This window comes from Plectropomus leopardus, chromosome 19 (genome assembly GCF_008729295.1).
Source record: "Plectropomus leopardus isolate mb chromosome 19, YSFRI_Pleo_2.0, whole genome shotgun sequence".
In the NCBI taxonomy this organism is placed as follows: Eukaryota; Metazoa; Chordata; class Actinopteri; order Perciformes; family Serranidae; genus Plectropomus; species Plectropomus leopardus.
This window is the reverse complement of record NC_056481.1, coordinates 5,711,756-5,731,277: the sequence shown is the minus strand read 5'-3', so window position 1 is coordinate 5,731,277 and position 19,522 is coordinate 5,711,756. Positions and strand designations below refer to the sequence as shown.

The window sequence follows — 19,522 nt, the reverse complement described above, 5'->3', positions numbered from 1 at the left end:
CTCAAATGACTACGGATACATACCTCATACAACCCCACTTCAAAAAAATCTGAACTACCCCTTTAATTTATGCCTCTGCACTTGTTTCATTGTAAGATCCATGGTCACAGGATTCACACAGATGGAGGTCGAAGAAATCAAAGGGAGGGATCACAGTTCATCTCGGGAGGAAACAAGCGAGGAAAGAAAGCTTGAAAGGAGTGAAGAGGGAGCACTAGAGGAGTCAGAAACAGGGACTCGGAACCAGCAGCTCAATCCAATTTTGCCAGAAAAGTTACTCCACTTTGGCAGAATTGGTATCCTGCATGCTCATGCACTCATAAATAATCTTATTTCCGGCTCCTCGGACAAACTGTTGCCTCCTTTTTGTATTTTGACAGAGGAGAGAGGGAGGGAGAGAGGAGGGGACTCACCAGCCACAGAGTTAGGGCGGGGCATGAGGTACAGAGGGATGGAGTGGGCAGAGTGGGAGGACATGCTCTCCAGGTTGCGCTCAGGGATTTTGTTGAGGCTGTAGGTGGAGGCGGTCATGTTTTCATCCACCCTGTACAGGAACGAGTCCATGCCTGATTTCTGGGACTGCCATAGCTTCAGGTTTCCCCGGGAGCCCTCGCCGTATTTGCCGCCTCGCTCCATGTTCTCCGAGTAGCTGGTCAATGTGGCTGCAAGAGAACAAAACACCGTCTTCAGTGATGTGCATAATGCAGCTTTTTCAGCGTGGGAAATGTGTCACTTTTAGGCCAGGGACACTAAACTTGCTTAGCCTAGGGGACACTTTTGCAAAGTGACGGGAGGCCAGGGGCCAGTCCCAGCAGCCAAATACATGTTTGTAGGATCTTGGGATGTTTCTCGGATTTTAGGACATTTTTTAGGATTTGAGGACATTTCCAGGATTTTTAGACGTTTCTACAATTTTAGGACATTTCTAAGGTTTTAAGACATTTCTAAGATTTTAAGACATTTCCAGGATTTTGAGACGTTTCAAGGATTTTAGGATGTTTCTCGGATTTTAGGACATTTCTAAGATTTCAAGACATTTCCAAGATTTTATTACGTTTCTAGGATTTTAGGATGCTTCTCTAATTTCTGGACATTTCCAGGATTTACAATGTTTGTAAGATTTTAGAGCGATAGGATTTCAGAACATTTCAAGGATTTTTGTACATTTTTAGGATTTTAGGACATTAGGGGCTTAGCTAAGACCTCTTTCAGGGTGTTCAGGGGATCCTCCACTGGCACTTTTTTGATAAAAAAGTCTATTTTGATGCTGTTTTATGCACTCCAGCACCATATGCATATTTAAAGTACAAAAAAAAAATCCCAGTTTGAATTACTTTATCTTTATTGTGAATTTTTAACTGGCTGGGGGGCCATCCCGCACCCATTTGGGGGCCAGATTTGGCCCACTAGCCGTAAGCTGGGTATCACTATTTTAGGTCATTTCTGTCATCCTCCACTTTACCCAGACTGTCTGTTTCACTCTTGTTTGCTGCTGTTTTGAATCGATCTATGTTTATGTAATGCTTTTCTCATCAAACTGCAGCCATTGTTGCAAGGAGACAATGCTCGCACCTGTTTTGACATCGACGCTTCACATCGGAGAGCCTTTTATCTCTGCTGTTTTCTTGCTAACAATGCAAGAATGCCACAGCTGATGTCAACATGACACCTGAATTGTCTTTCAGTGGGAGTTCAGACTGATTCTGAAAAGTGACACAGTCTGACTGGAAACTGACCACACAGTTCAGGTGGAGTCTGTCCTTTTTTTGGTTTATAAAAAGCTTTAAGATTACCACATTTTAAAGTGGAGTGGAGATTAGAGAGTCATTTTGGGTTATGGGAGCCAAGCTATATCCTGAGGCATGTTCCCACTGACTGTCACAAGTTCTAACTGTCAGTTATCCCAGACGACAGCGCTGCATGTCTAAGCAGGTACGGTTCACTACTTCTGTCCCTTTTTCTTTTTCATCACATGTTTTATAGACAAACTCTTATTTGGTTTTTAGCTTTACTTAACTGCTTTGCCAGATCTGCTTTTTATACCATGAAGTACCTTTTTACTGACGAGGATTTTCAAAAGATAAACCTTACAAGGTTTCTTCAAGGCCATCTCAAAAGAGTACTTCACCCACAAAATGAACATTTGTATGTCAATTACTCACCGTGTGTTACACTATATTTGTGAGGAAAACTTTTTTCTCGCATGCCTCCAAGGTAAACAAAGAACCCAAAAATGGGGAAACTCTTAATGACTGAAACATGGATCGATATCAGTTTTCTTGTGCTGCATTCAGATAAAAGGCAGTGAGCTAACTGGCACGATATCGCCCACAAATTGCAAGAAATTAGTAAAAGCTTACATGAAAAAAACCCCTGAAAATTAATATTAGTTTTTAAAAATGTTACCTTTTTTTTTAAATGTCCAAAAAACTATATTAAAAACTATTATAATAGATAAATATGTATTTAAAATTATGTTGCAGAAAGAAAGTCCTTATTTCTTTTTAAATTCTAAGCAATTTTTTCCATAACTTTTTACTAATTTCTGGCTAATTTTTGGGCCATGTCATGTTAAGTTGCTCATTGCCTTCTCCCCATGTTTTAGCAAAAACTCAAACCAATTTGCTCTGGTCTCAAAGGGTTAAAGTCATAGGGGTCCACAAAACTATATCAACATTAAAAACAGCAAAACATCATCAAAATATTCTGATCGACCTTCCCACAGCTTGTATAGTATAATCCATGTCTTCTTACCAAACAACTATCTAACATTTTTGCTAACACCTTATTATTTAAAAATGAACTGAAAGGGAAACATATTTACGCTCTCTTCAACGCCAGACCCTAATATTATCAAAAAAGCATACAACTGGATAAATGAGACTTGGATTATAACGCATGAGTTATATGAGTTTGTCAACAGATTTTTTAATGCAGTTTTGCTGTGGTTAAACACGGCCCCTTTACTTTAATTCTTGAATAATTTTCTCAGTTTTGGGATTTTTAGTTCACCTCGTTGGCATGCGGAGAAAACAATGTTTTCTTCACAAATGCAGCATTACACAACATAAGCACCTGATCCACAAATGGACATTTTTTTGGTGAAGTTTTCCTTTAACACAGTTTGGTCACGCCTATACGAGCACTGAAAGGATTACTGGCTGCTGTAATTAAGCCTTCATAATTGTTCTTGCTGTTGACACTGGCTGCAAAGATATCCCTACTTGAGGGCAATTTTAGTTCAAGTGTTGGAGGACATAATCTTCAGCCCTGTATTCTAAAGTTAAATCAAATTGTGAGACAAATATCTACCAAATTTAGTCTTTTTAGGTCCAAATTCTTCTTGCTTTTTGTCAATATCCCCCTTAAACAGCTCAGTGAGGCGACACTGTCCATGGAAACACAAAAAGGGATTATCATACTAAAAAGGCAGCAACTTTGGAAGATACCCACTTGAATCGTGTAACTGCTAAAGCTTCATATTAACTTCAGCTGAACTTCATGAATGCATTTTTGTGAAGAATGAGTACTTCAGATTTTGTCACCCATTACTTTCACTGGAATTGCTTCTGGAGGGGATCTCTTAGCAACCAGTGCGGACAGGAGGCATCACCTTAGTGACCAAAAACCCCCAAAAATCTTTAAATGTATACAGGGGTATGTAACAGCCTGGAAACCAGACAAATCTGGAGGCTCATGTTTTATTTGCTTTGACAGATACGTCTGGTCCCTCTCCTGTTCGCGAATTTACATTTCCAAGGATAGCGAAGGCATGACCCACCTTACAGTGCCTTGATCTGCCTCTGACTGGCTTTCCCTGACATTCTTACCTTCAGCCTAATGAATTTCACTCCTCTTGCTTAAACCTACCCAACCCACAAAACAAATGCAATGGCCCGATCAGAGGGAGAGGAGGGAGGGCTATGCCCCCGTTTAGACAGATTTCCAGCCAGCCTTGCCCTGGTTCAGCCAATCACAACAGTTTATCTGATATTGGCTGGTTTGAGATTATGAATGTCAACTTGAGAAGCCTTCAAACTTAACGAAAAACACATCAGTGCTCCACATCTTTACAGCTAGAGATAGAGTAAGAAAGTCAGACAGCTGACAGCAAGAAAAATATTAACCCTTACAGACTGTTTTGCGCATTTTAAGTCCTTTCCTTTCATCATTTTTTGATCATTTGGCTGTGTTCATGCATGTGGCATACATTTTGGCAAGACTGTATTTAAAGTGCAATAAATGTGCCACTGAAACCCATTCAAAGTGCAGTTTTTGATCTCACAGCTGTCAAAGCATAAAAACATGCATAGTCATGTCTGGGTGTCTTTCTGGCCTTTGGCTTTGGTATTTGTAATTTTTACTATTTTCCCCCTGATGATGTCATTTTGTTTTACCATATTTGGCATTTGGAGAAAATACATGCCACTTCCACTTGATGTACTATCACAATTAATGTTGCTGCTAATCATTGAAATATCCCAAGCTGTGATAATCAAAATAAATCAACTTTGTATGTAGTCTACTGAAAATAATTCATTTTTATGTTGGTTTTTTTTTATCTAAAAAACATTTAAAGGATTAAAATTCTGAAAATTCATGAATATATGATATTTCCGATGTTGGTGAAAACAATAATAAGTAGAAAATCACATTAATGAATAATATTTTTGAGCTTGATTCTGAAAAGTGCATTTTGTGCAAAGAGTGATACGAGTGCGTGTAATATTAAAGCAGGCCTTAAGGGTTAATCAAGATCTTTTGTATTTTGAATTTGACATTTATACATGTTTGTTAAGGCTGTTCTTTCAATTTGTGTGCAGATCTCACCGATAATCCCGCTGTCCCTGCTCTCCAGTGTCGAGGTGGGACTGGTGACGGAGCCGTAGGCGCAGTCCTTGTTGCCGGCCTGGCCAGGCATGGCAGGAGGGAGGGTGGAGCAGGGGCTGCCTGCAGGGGGTGAGGCAGTGCTGCTGGTTAGGGTGGAGCACGGGCTGATCCTCTGGTTCTGGCCCTGGAACAGACACATACAAACACACACAATTTTAAAAAGCTTTGTTTTGTTCCGACAGCTCAATTAATACGCACTGGTATAAAAGGCAAACTACAATGTTTGAACTTTTAATATCTGAGTCATATTCAGAGGAAAATGTCACTTCAATATTGCGGTTTTCAAAAGCTCAGCCCCCCTGCTGCCTTTATGTAGTCAGTCCTTCAAAGGATTTTTTTCTCCCACACGCAACACATATCTTAATAAATAATAATTTGTAGCATTTTCTTTAAATACAGGTTTAGATAACACACACACACACACACACACACACACACACACACACACACACACACACAATATTTAAATACAAAAACACGCCTAATAACAAGTAGTCTTTACAATACTGTTAATATATCGGTATAAAATCAGTTTATAAATGTGCCTCACAGAAAAACTTACTGCATTTAAAGGTTTGGGAAAAAAAAAAAAACTTTGAAGAGGTAGTATACACATCAGGGATGTGAGCGAGAACATCTAAATGCAGGAAAACAGTAATTTCCCCTTTTTAGAAACAAAAGGGAGTGGCATTTCCAAAATCAGATTGTGCCCAGTCCCATGGCTCATGTGAGGCTGTATCCTGCGGTTCTTTTTAAACATGTTGTTGTGTGATGAATTCCTCTGCCAGTTTTAACACTAATATAACTGTATGGAGATCTCTGAATAGAGATTCTAGTCTGGAAAGAGCTCAATAAAAATCACATGACTTACTGAAGGTGATTTTTTCAAGATAAGCCTCCCACAGCTTAAAGACCCAGAAATGCAGAAAGAAAAACAATTCCGTTTTGATCCCGTGTCTCTGTGTTAATAATCATTTATCTCTTATTAAATGCTAAATATATGTCCAAAAAAAGTATTTCTCTTAGTTTAATCTTAGCAGTTTTAAGAGGATCTATTATGCTCATTTCAGAGATTTTTTTATGTGCATTAAAACCCATATACCAGAGACTTTTATGTGCATTAACAGTCGTTTTTTTTTTGTATTTTGGGTTTCTTCTTGAACATGTTTACATGCTTTAATGTTCAAAAACAATTTATTATTCCCATAATGTCTGTGCTGGAACACCTGACACACATTTAGCATCTGTCTCTTTTTGTTTGCAGTGTACTACAGCTGTCTACTGTCAAAAATTAATAATATAACCCTCTAAACACAACCACACATGTCCCAGTTGGAACATGATGTGAAAACAGGAGAAATTAACGACGACTGCAACCAAAATGATATGTGTCCCTGATGTTAGCATGTAGCTACATGCATATTATAAGCATACTTGCAGCCAAGAAGTGACAGTAACAGAAAATGACTGACCTTTAACCCCAAAAAATCGCCAATAAATGCTCCTTAACACAATGGGACATGTTACAGCAGGAATATGATCCAAAATCAGCAAAATTTAACAACAAAAGCAGCCAAGATTACATGTTTCTCTGACGTTAGCATCAAGCTACATGCACATTAGCAGTGTGCTTGCAACAGAGGAATGACTATAACAGAGAATAGCTACATTTTACTGTGAAAAATCACCAAAATCAACCAGACATGTTCCAACAGGAATATTATCTGAAATCTGTGAGAAGAAAACAATATTAACAACCAAGAGTACATGTTTCTCCAATATACGCATGCAGCTGCATGATGTTAGCAGTATAGTTGAAGTCGGGAAATAACTGAAACGGAGAATAGCAAAACTTTTCACTGTAAAAAATCACCAATAAAAGCCTCAAACTGGACAACTTCAAGCAGGCATATGATCAGTACTCAGGGAGAATAAAAAAACAAATAAGGAATGTAATGACTTAGATGGCCATAAGAAATGCAACACACTATAACTCTACACTTTAAAGTAAGAAAAACTGTTGGAAACAGCAAAAAAACGAGAATTTTGCTAACAGGGATTACTTCTAGATACATTTACTTCATTATTTGAAATCTTGGCCACGTTTTATCTTTCATTGCAACACTAAATATGAGACACAAAAAATGGAAAAGCACAACAGGTTCCCTTTAAGAGTTCTGAAATGTTGGTTTAAGACATTTAGATACCAATTAAGGCATTATTTTGAGATGAATGACTGAATGAGTTTAAAGACTTTTTAAGGATCCAAGGATCCCTGCTAGAGGAGAGCATATCTTACCCTCACTGACAGACCTATTTTCATGCACATTCACTTCCATGACGACAATTAAGTAAAAAAAGAAAAGTTGAAACTAAAATCCCATACACACACACTGAATACATATTTTCTTTGCAGTCCTGGCATTGTTTTGGCACCCTGCAGTGACCCTCTTCTGCGTCGGCTCAGGTTAGGAGACAAGAGACCACAGGGGACAAAAAACACTGTGCTGCGTCTAATCTGCTGTTGCGAACACCCACAGATGCACTCTCACACTAATACACATACCTAAAAGATATACGCATGCAGCATCCACAGATCTGCAGAGGCGCAAGAAAAGCAGGATCCCAAATTGATTAAGTATCAGACACTGAAACACGTAACGGTGTTGCAGATGAGTTCAGGTCAACACTGAGGTAAACACAGAGAGGTGAAGTGGTGCTCAAGGCTAAATCTAGTTTGTTTAATCTGCAGGAGGAAGACTGAAGGGACAGTACACACACCCACGCACGTATTCAGTCGAGAGTAGGGGGCTGCAACTGTTATTTTCATTATTGATTAATCTGTCAATTATCTGCTGAAAGGCTCCTCAGGCTACAGCTCAGATGATAGATCAGGGGGTCAATTAATCAGAAGGTCTGTGGTTTGATCCTCTTGTTAAAAGAGTCCTTAAGAAAGACACTGATCCCCAGTTGCTCCCAAAAGCCAACGCAGCACAACTCTACCGCCAATTCTGTGTGTGGGCGGGTAAATGAGGCACATTATAATGCTTTGGCACAACAAGAACTAATTAACAGCAGTCCATTTACTGTTATTCTTGTGTTAAACTCTGATAAATGAATTAATTATTTCGTCTTCAACTTGTTTATTTTGTCTGACCAACAGTCCAAAATCCAAATATAGTTAATTTACTGCACATCAGAGAAAACTGAGAATCTGAAAGCAATTTGTTTAACATTTATTTAACATTTTTGCTCAAAAAATGACATCTGTAAGCTTTCAGAAAACATATAAAAATGCAGATTAAATGAATGTAGAGTATGGACACAAGGCTCAATCCTTATGCGTATCTAATGTTTAGCATAAATGAGTCAGACGAGTTTATAGACATATGGACTATGCCATGCGCTAGATGAAAAATAATTACAAAGACAGTATTTTCTGTTTCTGAAATAATGCTGACAATGTTAAAGGAACTCTGGGAGGAGCAGCTACTGTCGCAATATAGTAAGAAGGGATCTAAATAAAAGACATCAAGTCAGTGAATCACCCAAATGATTAGAATCCATCCTCTGGGGAACATGAATGTCTGAACCACATTTCATGACAGTCCAACCGACAGTTATTGAGACATTTAACTTAAAACCACAAAGGTCAATGTCAAGTTAGCACAAGAGGAAAAGCCAGAGGATCATCAAAGCCATTAAAATTCATCCTCTGGGGACTATGAGTGTCTTTGAAAACTTATATAACAATTCATTCAATCCAATACAACACCTCAACATTATTATAATTATTTTTATTTTTCATCATTATTATAATACTGATTGTAGTAGTTATTTGCCTCTCTTAAAAATAAAAAAAGGGGGGGCTGTGCAAAATTTAAATATTTCGAATTTCGAATTCGAATGTCCACGTTGTAATTGAAACTTCAAACATTTCATTACATATAGTTGAATTAACACCTCTTGGAAACAACCAAAATTGGCCTTTATAAACATTGTAAAGGTAGAAACTGAGGCAGAGCTGTTGTACTGGACTGGAGTACAGTGGTTTAGTGGTTGAATTATAAACTGTCAATCACAACACATGGCCTCTAGCCTCTGCTAGGTGTGTGTTGGTGTGTGTGTGTGTGTGTGTGTGTGTGACGGGATCGCTAAAGTGTCATGTTTACAGGAGCTTGACCCCAAAGCGAGCAAACAAACACAAACACACAGCGACACTACAGCTCTAACCGCTCAGCTAACGAACCTCGCCTTGTGCAGGCGTGACCTGAAAAGTCGCACGAGGATTGGATTGAACTTGGGAGCACTGCGCCTATTCATGGAGCTCCAGCACAAGAGTATGAAAGGCAATTAGCTGCGCTCGCTCTGCGAGTTAAGGTCACCTTGTTCCATCAGCTGGTGAGGACTTGCAGCAGAGACACCAGCTATTGTAGGAATTCAGCCATGTCAAATGAAAGATGGCGGATTGGTGTTTTACAAAAAAAAGTAAAGTAAACCATCACCCCACACTCATATGTCCCTGGCTGCATTTTAAATAACCTCAGTATAAAAAAAGGTGACCAACTTTGTCATTACGGAGGCACTGATTCTGAAAATATGGGCCAATATCAATTTGGCTTATAGCCAAATCTGATGTTTTTTTGGTTGTTTTTGTTGTCATTTATTCTCCCTTTTGTGCCCGAGAGACAAGGAACTCTTCTCTATATATATTAAAAATTTTAAAAGTGAACTGTATAAAACTAACTTTGCACAAATTCAACCATACTGATTTATGAAACAACCTTTAATATAACCCTTTTCACATTAAAAACATCTTCTTAAAAAACTGCTTCAAAAGCCTTTGTACTATAACTTATTCAAGGGCGTCAGAAAGACACAGATAATGGAGGGTGAGTGTCATGTCATCTGCAGATATCCCAATGGCAGTCATCAAAGCGAATTTCAGCCAATACCAACGTTCAGACAATTAATCGGTGCATCCCAATTGGTTGAAATAACAAATATTAAGACATACTTTGAGCTTCACTGGTGCAGCACATGGATGTATTAAGAAAGGGTGAATACAGCAATAGAGGGCCACGCTCATTTCTATTAGAGCTGCTCATTGGCACATGAAGCAAACAAAGCCCTTTTTCCAGGTACAGAATACCCGGATCTAAAAGCCCATGACTGACTTCCAGTTTAGCATTTGGCTCGCTCAAATGGCAGTCTAAAGAATTTAATCTTGCAGCTTTTAGACTTTCCAAATGTTATTGACCTGTATGGCTTAAATCTAGATAGTGAAATTAGACGTTTTGCGGGGGTTTTGACACTCACAAAAAATAACCACTGATTTACAGAGGTCACTTTCCCGATGCAAGTCCGTGAAAGTCTTCAGGGCTCGTTTGCATCACGTGACGGACCCGGAAGGTGCAATTCCACTTTTGGCCACTATGTAAAATTTGCATCAGAGCCTGGCGCACTTCATCCTGCAAATATCCAGATACATGTGTGAACCTACTGTAATACTGTGATGTGTGCTCTTCAAGAAAAGCCACAAAATCCCAATCAAATCAGAAAAATTATAACAAAAGCCCACTCTCTAATCTGCTAATAAACATTGTCTGGAGGCAATTGTTGTCATCTTTTTGGTGGTTAATGAATCAAACAAGCTGCAATCTGGAGAACAGTATTTGGGGCAGATATCTAAAATAATAAGTTTGTACTGTGTGCACGATGCAGCAGGGTGCTAGTGTGAGTCACGTCTCTAAAAAGAGCCGCTTGAATAAACCTCTCTCAATTTATACACCCCCACTGCTACAGCAGTGCTCACATCAAGCACAGGCAGTCCATCAGTCTAATCGCTTATCCACACTGCTTTAGTGCAAACCCATACCTAGGCCCGCTTTGAATGCTTCAGCAACAGGTTCGTCCCCCTTTTCCCCCTCCCCTTCTCTTTCGATTTCTGCTGCCACTGTTTTCTTCCCTCGGTTTGGAAAATTCAAACCTGTCAAATCAGGTTTAGGTAGAGAAACGAGGGCATCTGCTGCAGAGCTTAGAGCAGGCCCGTTGTGCCAAGAGCTGTTTGTTGCACAATTGCCAGATTCACAAATTGAAAGGTTACGATGCAGCAGAGAAATCTTGAACCTGCTGCATGTCAACTCAAGAAACTTGCTTTCAATAAGAAAAGTTTAAAGCATGCTGGGAAAAAAATACTAAAGAGTATTTGTTATATAAAAATCTAATTAGACGGGGAGATAGTATCTGGTGCTTGATGGAGAGGCACTGATATGTTCTGAATCTGTGGTGTCTGAGGGCAATTTAGAGGGACGTCTTTTGATCTGGCTGCCCTCACATCCAAAGATCTGTCAAAACCGCATGTGAACACGGATATTATGAAGATAAATGTCAAAACAGATCGAAATTAGATGAGTGCGTGTTTGTTCAAGTTCCAAAGCATGATCTCTCACGATAGAAATGTGTCAAATTCAACTAAACAAGACAATGAGATTAGGATAAACCACAATAATAGCATGAAGGGTGATAAAAAAAAAACTAAACTGAAGCATATTTTTTGGTGCCAATCGTTCATCTTACACAACCCCAGACAAGGATTCCCGTGTATTGAGAGTGAATCTGGTGACATAAAGAGATTCGAATGCAATGTTGTGAGAAAAAACACTTTCTGTCATTCAGTCTGAAGATTTTTGTCGAATAAAGTGAAGCTCCTTGACAAGAAAAATAGAGTTGTAACTTTTCGAAGAAATCCAGACAAAAAGGAGTCTCTCAAGCACATCCTCAAAGCAGACTTGGTTATAAAAACCTAGATCAGGTCAAAACCTAGTATATGGCTGGACTGTGTTCCCCCACAATGTTAACAGCTGGCTAGTTAGCCAGTTAACTTGCTATTTCAACCATGCTACTGATGTTACAATAGTTATAGAAATTACTCAACTCATCTGATGATGGCGACGTGCTTTCACAGCTGTGACAAAAGCAGTGGATTAAGGATTAAGTATGCAATTTTAATCATAACGTCAGGTACTGGCTTGCTAATTCCACCATGCCTTTATGCTAACTTTACAGTGGTTGAAAAAAAATGAATCAAACAAACTATCTCTCATCTGATAATAGCAATGTTCTTTCCTACAGTGTGACAAGAGTGTGCTGAAGCATTAAATTATCAAATTTTACTCATGTAACTTCAGTGTCTTGCTGGTTAGGCACCTAGCTTGCTAATTCCAATGTTCCTTCACGTAGAAAAATCAAACAAAGTTGTCATTCAGCTGACGATTGCAATGTGTTTTCCAACACGGTGATAAGTGTTTGGATGAAGCATTAAGTTGTTTAATTTTACTCACGTAGTTGTTAGCTAATGACATTGAACAAAAGTAATTGTTTGACAAAATACAAATGTAAGTTGACATTTAAGTTGCTTTGCTAGCAGCAGACACACACAAGCCTGTGGTGCCGTAATTACATTACCAGGCTCTTTAGCAACACTCAAACAATAACTTGGCGACAACAAAGCTGGTCACTGTTTTGCGTTGTTGCTCTAAATGTGAACACAGTGCATAAAATACAGTAATACAGGACCGTAATGAGTCCTAAAACCTGGACTGTGGTTAACACAAGCTTAAGAGACTTTCACATTTTGTTCTACGACATAAAATGCATTGATTGCTAACAAGTGGCTAAATGAGACTACAGAACATAATTGTGCTGAATTGCGCTGAACACGGCTTTATAACCTTGTAGCGATGGTGACGTGACCATAGTGTAGTTCGTGTGAGCCTAGCTTCTTACTTCTGTCGATGACATTTAGGCTCTAAAAATCCTGAAAGTGGTGTTCATTTGTGAAGATTTTCTTAGTGAACATAAAATGTAAGTATCATAGATGCTTGTTTACTGCAGAGCTCATTTTCTGCAATAATCCAAAATCCAATGGAAAAATCCCATAGGCTTGTGATGGAGAAGCTAGAGGGATGCTAACTTCTGCATCTGCCTACAGAAAAACATCATCCTCTACAGGACTGTCAGCGCTGATTCATTGTATAGAGCAAATGCCAATAAACACTAACACTCACGTCATCAGTCAGTGGTGTAACTTATTACTCACTCTCTCCAGCCAAAAAGCTTAATAATGAGACCCTTACCTGTCTTGCCTCGGGTTCCTCCATGCTGTACTGGGTACCGGCTGGCCCCTCGCTCACTTTGTCTCCCAGAAGGAAACCCAGGCGCGTCATCAATGTGTTGGCTGCCTCATCCACCGACGGAGGGGGGCCCAGCTCCTGGCTTGACTCCCCTGCAGAGGCAGAGAGATGGGAGGAGGTGGAGGAGAGGGGGTGAGGAAGACATTGCGGGGGAGAGAGAGAGAGAGAGAGAGAGAGAGAACAAATGTGTGTCAGTGGTGGGTAGAAACAGAACAGCAGCTTGTTCTTACACACAGAAAAACATCCTTTAAAAGACTTCACGTCCGCCACCTCTTTACCTGGAAACACACCTCGCTTTGCATAAACCACAGCAGCGATACCCGGATACACACAGCAGCTGCGCTCAAGACAACGACATGAAACACCCTACCTGAGTTTCCCCCAGAGCTGAGCATTACTGGCACATTCCACCACAGCTGGACATCTTTGTTGTCTCCTTACATAAACTCAAAAATCCACTCAGCCACAACAAAAAGACCTTTCCACAATGACTCGCAAAAGCCTCTCACTCTGACGACAGCTCCTTCCTTCCGCACCGCTCATCACCACTGCAGCTCATGTGACGCAATGAGATACGCCCTTTACCTGTGTGTGTGAGTGTGTGTGTGTGTGTGTGAGTGTGAGAGCGACTGTGTGTGCCTTTTCAAAACAAAGTGGGTGTGTATCCACCTCCTTATCCTGTTTACACAGCTCCAAAAAGAGAAAAGAAAACACAAGCCTGCGTGATGATCAGATGATCAAAAACCACAAACACACACACACACACACACACACATAAACACACTCTGAGGGATTTCAGTTGCCAACTTTGCAACACGACCCGAGAAAAAATCCCTTAATGACCTCATCTTGTCACCCTGTTGCCTGGTTACTCTCCACCCATAACAAGCCCTCGTTGGCGGTGTCATATTTTTTAATAATACCTGGCTATCATGCCCGAGAGGTGCCTACTATATCATTTTCAATTCACTATATTTACTGGAGTGTCACTCTCAGAGCTGAAGCCTTCACTAATTACTCAGCCGGCTGGTTGTAGAAAACTAGTGGCTGAATACTAGCAGCTGTAATTGGACATATAAGCCGGAGAATTGGCCCAGACATTAATGACATTGAAGCCAACAGCATGAGATAGCCGGTGTTTAAATAAACAGCAGTGAGACAGAGTGGCAGGGCCAGTTTCTTCTCTTTTCTCCTCTGCTTGCTCGTTTTCCTGCAGGGCAGGTCGGACCAGAATGGCAGGTATCTACACCGAGTCCTGACTGACGACCATTAGAAAGTCCCAGCCGCCACGCCACCTCTCTGGAGACAGACAGCTCGTCTAAAAAGCCCGTGGCCTCTCACTCGTCTGTTCAAAGACTTACAGACAGATAGGCAATCTAAAGCCCGGGCTCCCCCTCTCCATTCGCTCATGGACCGACAGGCAGGGCACTGTCAGGATCCTCATTAGACTGACTCTAAGTCACTCTGAGCAAGTGAGAAAGACTGACACCTTCTGAGGGAAAGAAAAAAAACCTCTGAGGCACAATATACCACAATAAAGAAACACTACAGATGACCTAAATGCTTCAAATCTTAGATCATTGTCAATATAATACCCAAATCACGTTTAAAATGCTCTGTATTTGTTCATGTAGGCAATGGCATTACCCCCCAAAAATCACAAATAGTAATCCAACTAGGGATATTGACAGTTAACTGTTAATCGATTAACTAACTGGATGTTTTTTGGCAGTTACACAAGTTGGTCTATTGATTAATGTTGCTAGTCTAAGTTTACTCTTAGCCTGCATTTATATGATGTATGATGAAAAATTGATTTTTTGCATGAATTACTAAAAAAGTTTCTTGCCATTGACCAAACATTGACTTTTTCCCGCCATGTTTATGCATTTATAAGAATTTTTGTGTTTCGTTACCTTAGAGTGAGATGTTATATCTTATACCTTTATGATGTCAAGTTGGCAACTTATTATAAAACAAAATTGTTATCAATATTAATATACTACCATGGCATGCTTTTAAGTTTGCTCGCTACAGCTAACAGGTGCATATATTAAAATGTTCAACTACTAAAAGTTAATGATAGATACTAAGTACAACATAACAAAATAGCCTATTTAATTTTTTATCGTCAATTGTTGACACTGTGTCCATGCTTTCCGTCATTTCTGCTGACCTTTTTTCTTAAAAATTAACCCCTTAATTACCAGTTAATGGATGATAGGCTCTTGAAAGAAAGCGACATCCCCAATGCCAACATTCTTCATTATGAACCAACATATAGATTATTATTCGTTATTCTCAGACAAGGATATGGAAACTTTAGTGATAGTTTTGCAAGTCCAACTTGCTCTTATATACGTCAGTTTTCAGCAGTCCAGCACCACTGAAACTCCAGCACTTTGACCACATATGACAGGCTTAGATACGCCATTAAGATGCCAAAAAAGTCAAGCACCTGGAATAGAAAACTGGCAAATTTACAGAGAGTTCGGCAAATCACCTGAAAACTGTTGCTTAGCTGTCTTGCAAATATTATTTTTTTTAGCTTTTTTGGATAATGTAACCTCAACCTGCTAACATGCTAATGCATGCTGTCATTTTATAAATCTCTCTGAAGCTTTGATGCCCAAAGACTGGTATCCTGGACAGCCCGCAAAAACACACACGATAATGAGGTAATCACAGCACACATTAGGTCCAAAACACCTAATTACCCATGAGCCTTGATGAGATAGATATAGCGGCTCAGTAATTCAGATGGATACACTTTATATGGAGCAGAATACATTTAAGAGGGCCTCCAAGGTCACCGAATCCCAGAGCATCCCTTGAGGAGGAGCGCTGAACGCAGTAATGGAGACGATGTAGGTAGATGGAATTACGCTTCCACCTCCTTCTAGCTAATATCACCGAGGGATGACTGAGCCATCAGGAGGAGAAAATTGCAGGCGAACAAAAGCACAAAATATCAGCTGGCTTGTTATATATATATTCTGCATGTGCTGTCTGCAGAGTCTGGACATGAAGGCAGTGAAGGCTTCCCAGTTGACAGACTGGTAGTAGTAAGCAGTGAATACATTAGCACTGATTAGTCAACTGCTCCTGGGGGGTTTGCGGCCGTGACCGTGATCAAACAGGGGCTCTGTCTGTCTCTCTCTGCCTCTGTGTCCTTTTCACTCATCTCTTTGTTTACCTCTCTCACTCTGTCTGTAGCTGTTTTAGTTCCCGTCTTTTCATTTTTTTTAGCTTCTTACAACGGCATCTCTGTCGCAGCCAGCTGTTGGACAACCCTGTGTAGGGGCGAGCAGTCTGTGCTTCGTTTGATGTGGGAGCAAAATCTCTAATGTGGACGCCGGAGCCCACAGTAACTCCCTAGAGCTAAACATAGACCATTGTATCCTTACACACTCCAAAAAAAGCCTCCGATGCCCACAAACACACGGATAAGACCCCGTGGTTAGAGCAACTACTATCATGGAGCTGTCAAATAAAATCAAAATCTTAAAACAAACAAAAAACAACAAAAAAAAAACCCCACACGCTACATAGCACTTTGACATAAATATTTTTTTTTAACCCTTTAAGGTCCTCACTAAAAAGTGATGTAAATTTTTCCTCTTTGTATTTTTTTTTGTCCTCGGCACTATAATAATAAAAATCAACCATCAAATCAGACACATTATTACATATATATTATATAAATATATATATATATATACACACACACAAACATATTTTATTATATATTATGTTATTAAATAGAGGTCTCTTGTTTAATATTATTATATCTCTGTATATATATATATATATATATATATATATATATATATGTGTGTATGTGACCATTAAATCAGCAGTATTACCAGCATTTCCACATATTTATTCTTGATTTTACCATTACAGTGCTATGAACATTTTAGAAATAGTGAAAAATCATTTTTTTCATCAAATATATTATAAAACAACATTAATATAAGGTATTAACAACAGTGAATATTCATCCTTTTTGTATTTTTCAAAAATTATCAATCAATCAAATCAATTATCTAGCATCACTACCTTTACAATAAAAGGACAATTCAACCATTTGGATGAGCATGGCTGTAGATGGTAAAAAAAAATCTTACTTACAAAATTATTAAAGTTTTATGTGTGTGTGTGTGTATATATATATATATATATATATATATATATATATATATATACACAATGGTAGAAATTAGGTTGAGGCAAATCCAAGAGATTTCTCATTTGGATAAAGTGACTCAAAAAGTGCTCTATCTATGTATGCATTGATTTTTTTGTCTTTTTTTGTCTCTCTAGCTAATTTTGTTCTTAAAATACAGATTATGACAATCATACATTGCACCTCTAAATCACTTCAAAGCTTCATGATACCATGACGATCACAACTCTCGCCTAAAGAGGAACTTCTCATCACGATGAGACAACAAGATCTTAAATGATAACATTTACATATGGAACAAAACACATAAAACACATCTCCTTTTTCTCTAATGTCCTCTCCCCCCCCCCACCTCAACACACATACATATATATATATAAAACACACACACTCCTCTCCATTGGATTCCTGAGCTGAGAGGGAGACAGATGGTTGCCATAGCAACTATCTTTGCGCACAGCTAGGAATGTGTTTCTGTGCAAACGCATCTGTTTCTCCCTGGCCGTCCACAGATCTGCCCTCACGCACAGAGAGAGAGAGGAGAGAGGGAAGCATGTGTGCTGCAGGCGGGGGACTGGACAGGACAGGGAGATGGTATTAATAGGCCCCGGCTGCAGGTAAGATAGCACATACCATGTGGTGGCTCTTATTTCACCTACACCTGGGCTCACCACCAGAGGCCACAGAGAGCAATACTTATTTGCAAACAATGACCAAGCATGTTTTTAGAGAGATAGATGCAGGGCTCAAAGGAAATGAGACATATGTGGATTAAAATGTGACAATGAATATGCAGAATAACTGTTAACAGCTACAGAAGATGGAAAATAAGGTAGATTCACACCTGTTTTAGAAAACATGATTAACATCGAACATACAGGCAGAGATAGGTATGCACAGGCGAGCACATCATCCAGAAACCAGCGACTCATCAAGAGATCAGAGGAGTGAATTTCACATTCCTCGTGTGCACATAGCTGATCTTATCTATGCAACAACATTTGGAGGTTTGTACATGAAAGCATGTTTGGGGGATTCTGGGTTAGGAGAGGGTGATATGATGATATACATAGGGCACGTTTACTCCATGAGACCATCATCACTTTACTATGTTGTTTTACAAGCCCTGTAACATTTTGGGGTATTTTTACCCTCTGCTGGAAATGATAAAATCCCTTCTTTATGATCATATCTGGAATTTATCTGATTTTTTGCCATGTCTGAACTTGGATCACAAGTGCACACAACCACCGAGAAACATTGTGATGCGATCACACAAACCACTTGCCACGGTGGTCAGGGATGCATTTGACCATATGGTTTATCTTTTGTAGTGTAAATGCTAAGTCATCCCAATGTCACCAACAAGGATGTGACAGGAAATTACATCATCAGTGCCGGGTGTGGTGCTTGTTTCGGTGTAAGTGCGTGAACGCTCTGACTTGCCTATTCTACGACAAGTTGAACCAAGTGTTGCATGACTGTTCTTTGTTCTTTCCTATGGAGAGAGACATGTTGGATTCTGCTGACAGCATCATCTCCAGATGTACTGACACAACAGTTACTGACGTGACCGGAAGTGTGGACGTACAGTCATAACTGTGCGCGGAACCCTTGGACTTTCTAGTGGAAGTGAGTGGCTAACTTTTTTTTTGGCCATGGCTTGTAGGCTATAGCGCAAGTCCCCTGCTGGAGCTCAGCCTGCCAATTACTGTCAATCAAACACAGATATCGATCAATATTCCTAATATTTCCCCTAAGACTGGCTTTCTGTTTTTCTTTCTTCCTTTCTGTCTATATTAAAACTATGCAAAATAAATTAGAAAAAAATGACTGCAAAAAGACGTGGTTTCAGGACTTAAAGTCAACTTTCTTTCTTTCCAATGTTTTTTCTTACTCTGTCTTTTTCTTTCTTTCCATCTCTCTCTGTCCATCTTTTTCTGTTCATTTTACTTTTTCTTACTCCCATTCTTTCTTTCTAACTTTTTTCTCATTTTCTCCTTCTGTTCTCTTTTCTCTTTCTCGTCTGCCTTTCTGTGTATTTTTCGTCTTTCCTTCTTTTTTCTGACTCCCATTCTTTCTTTCAGTATTAAAAAAAATATGCACAATACATTTTATTGTGTAAGAGAAGTACAGTGGCTGAAATGAAAATTAAAATGCCTGTGGCCATATCAACAGCTAATGCTGGGTTCGTCCATTCTGGGCTATTGTAAAACAACATGGCATACTCTGTGGAAAAGACTCATTT

At 39.4% G+C, this 19,522-nt stretch overlaps 1 protein-coding gene across 6 annotated transcripts in view; it reads right to left on the bottom strand.

Moving 5' to 3' along the window:
• The window catches only part of LOC121959384 (protein TANC2-like), a 171,403-nt gene that overhangs the window by 47,329 nt on the left and 104,552 nt on the right, over positions 1–19,522 (bottom strand). For 5 of the 6 annotated variants that reach the window (XM_042508672.1, XM_042508673.1, XM_042508674.1 and 2 more), the window contains 3 exons: positions 13,029–13,177; positions 4,831–5,014; positions 414–662 (listed from right to left, as the gene is read on the bottom strand). In XM_042508672.1, coding sequence (XP_042364606.1) covers positions 414–662; positions 4,831–5,014; positions 13,029–13,177 — 582 coding nt within the window. Of the gene's footprint in view, positions 1–413; positions 663–4,830; positions 5,015–13,028; positions 13,178–13,455; positions 13,581–19,522 lie in introns of those variants that run through there. The other variant, XM_042508677.1, reaches the window with a different exon arrangement.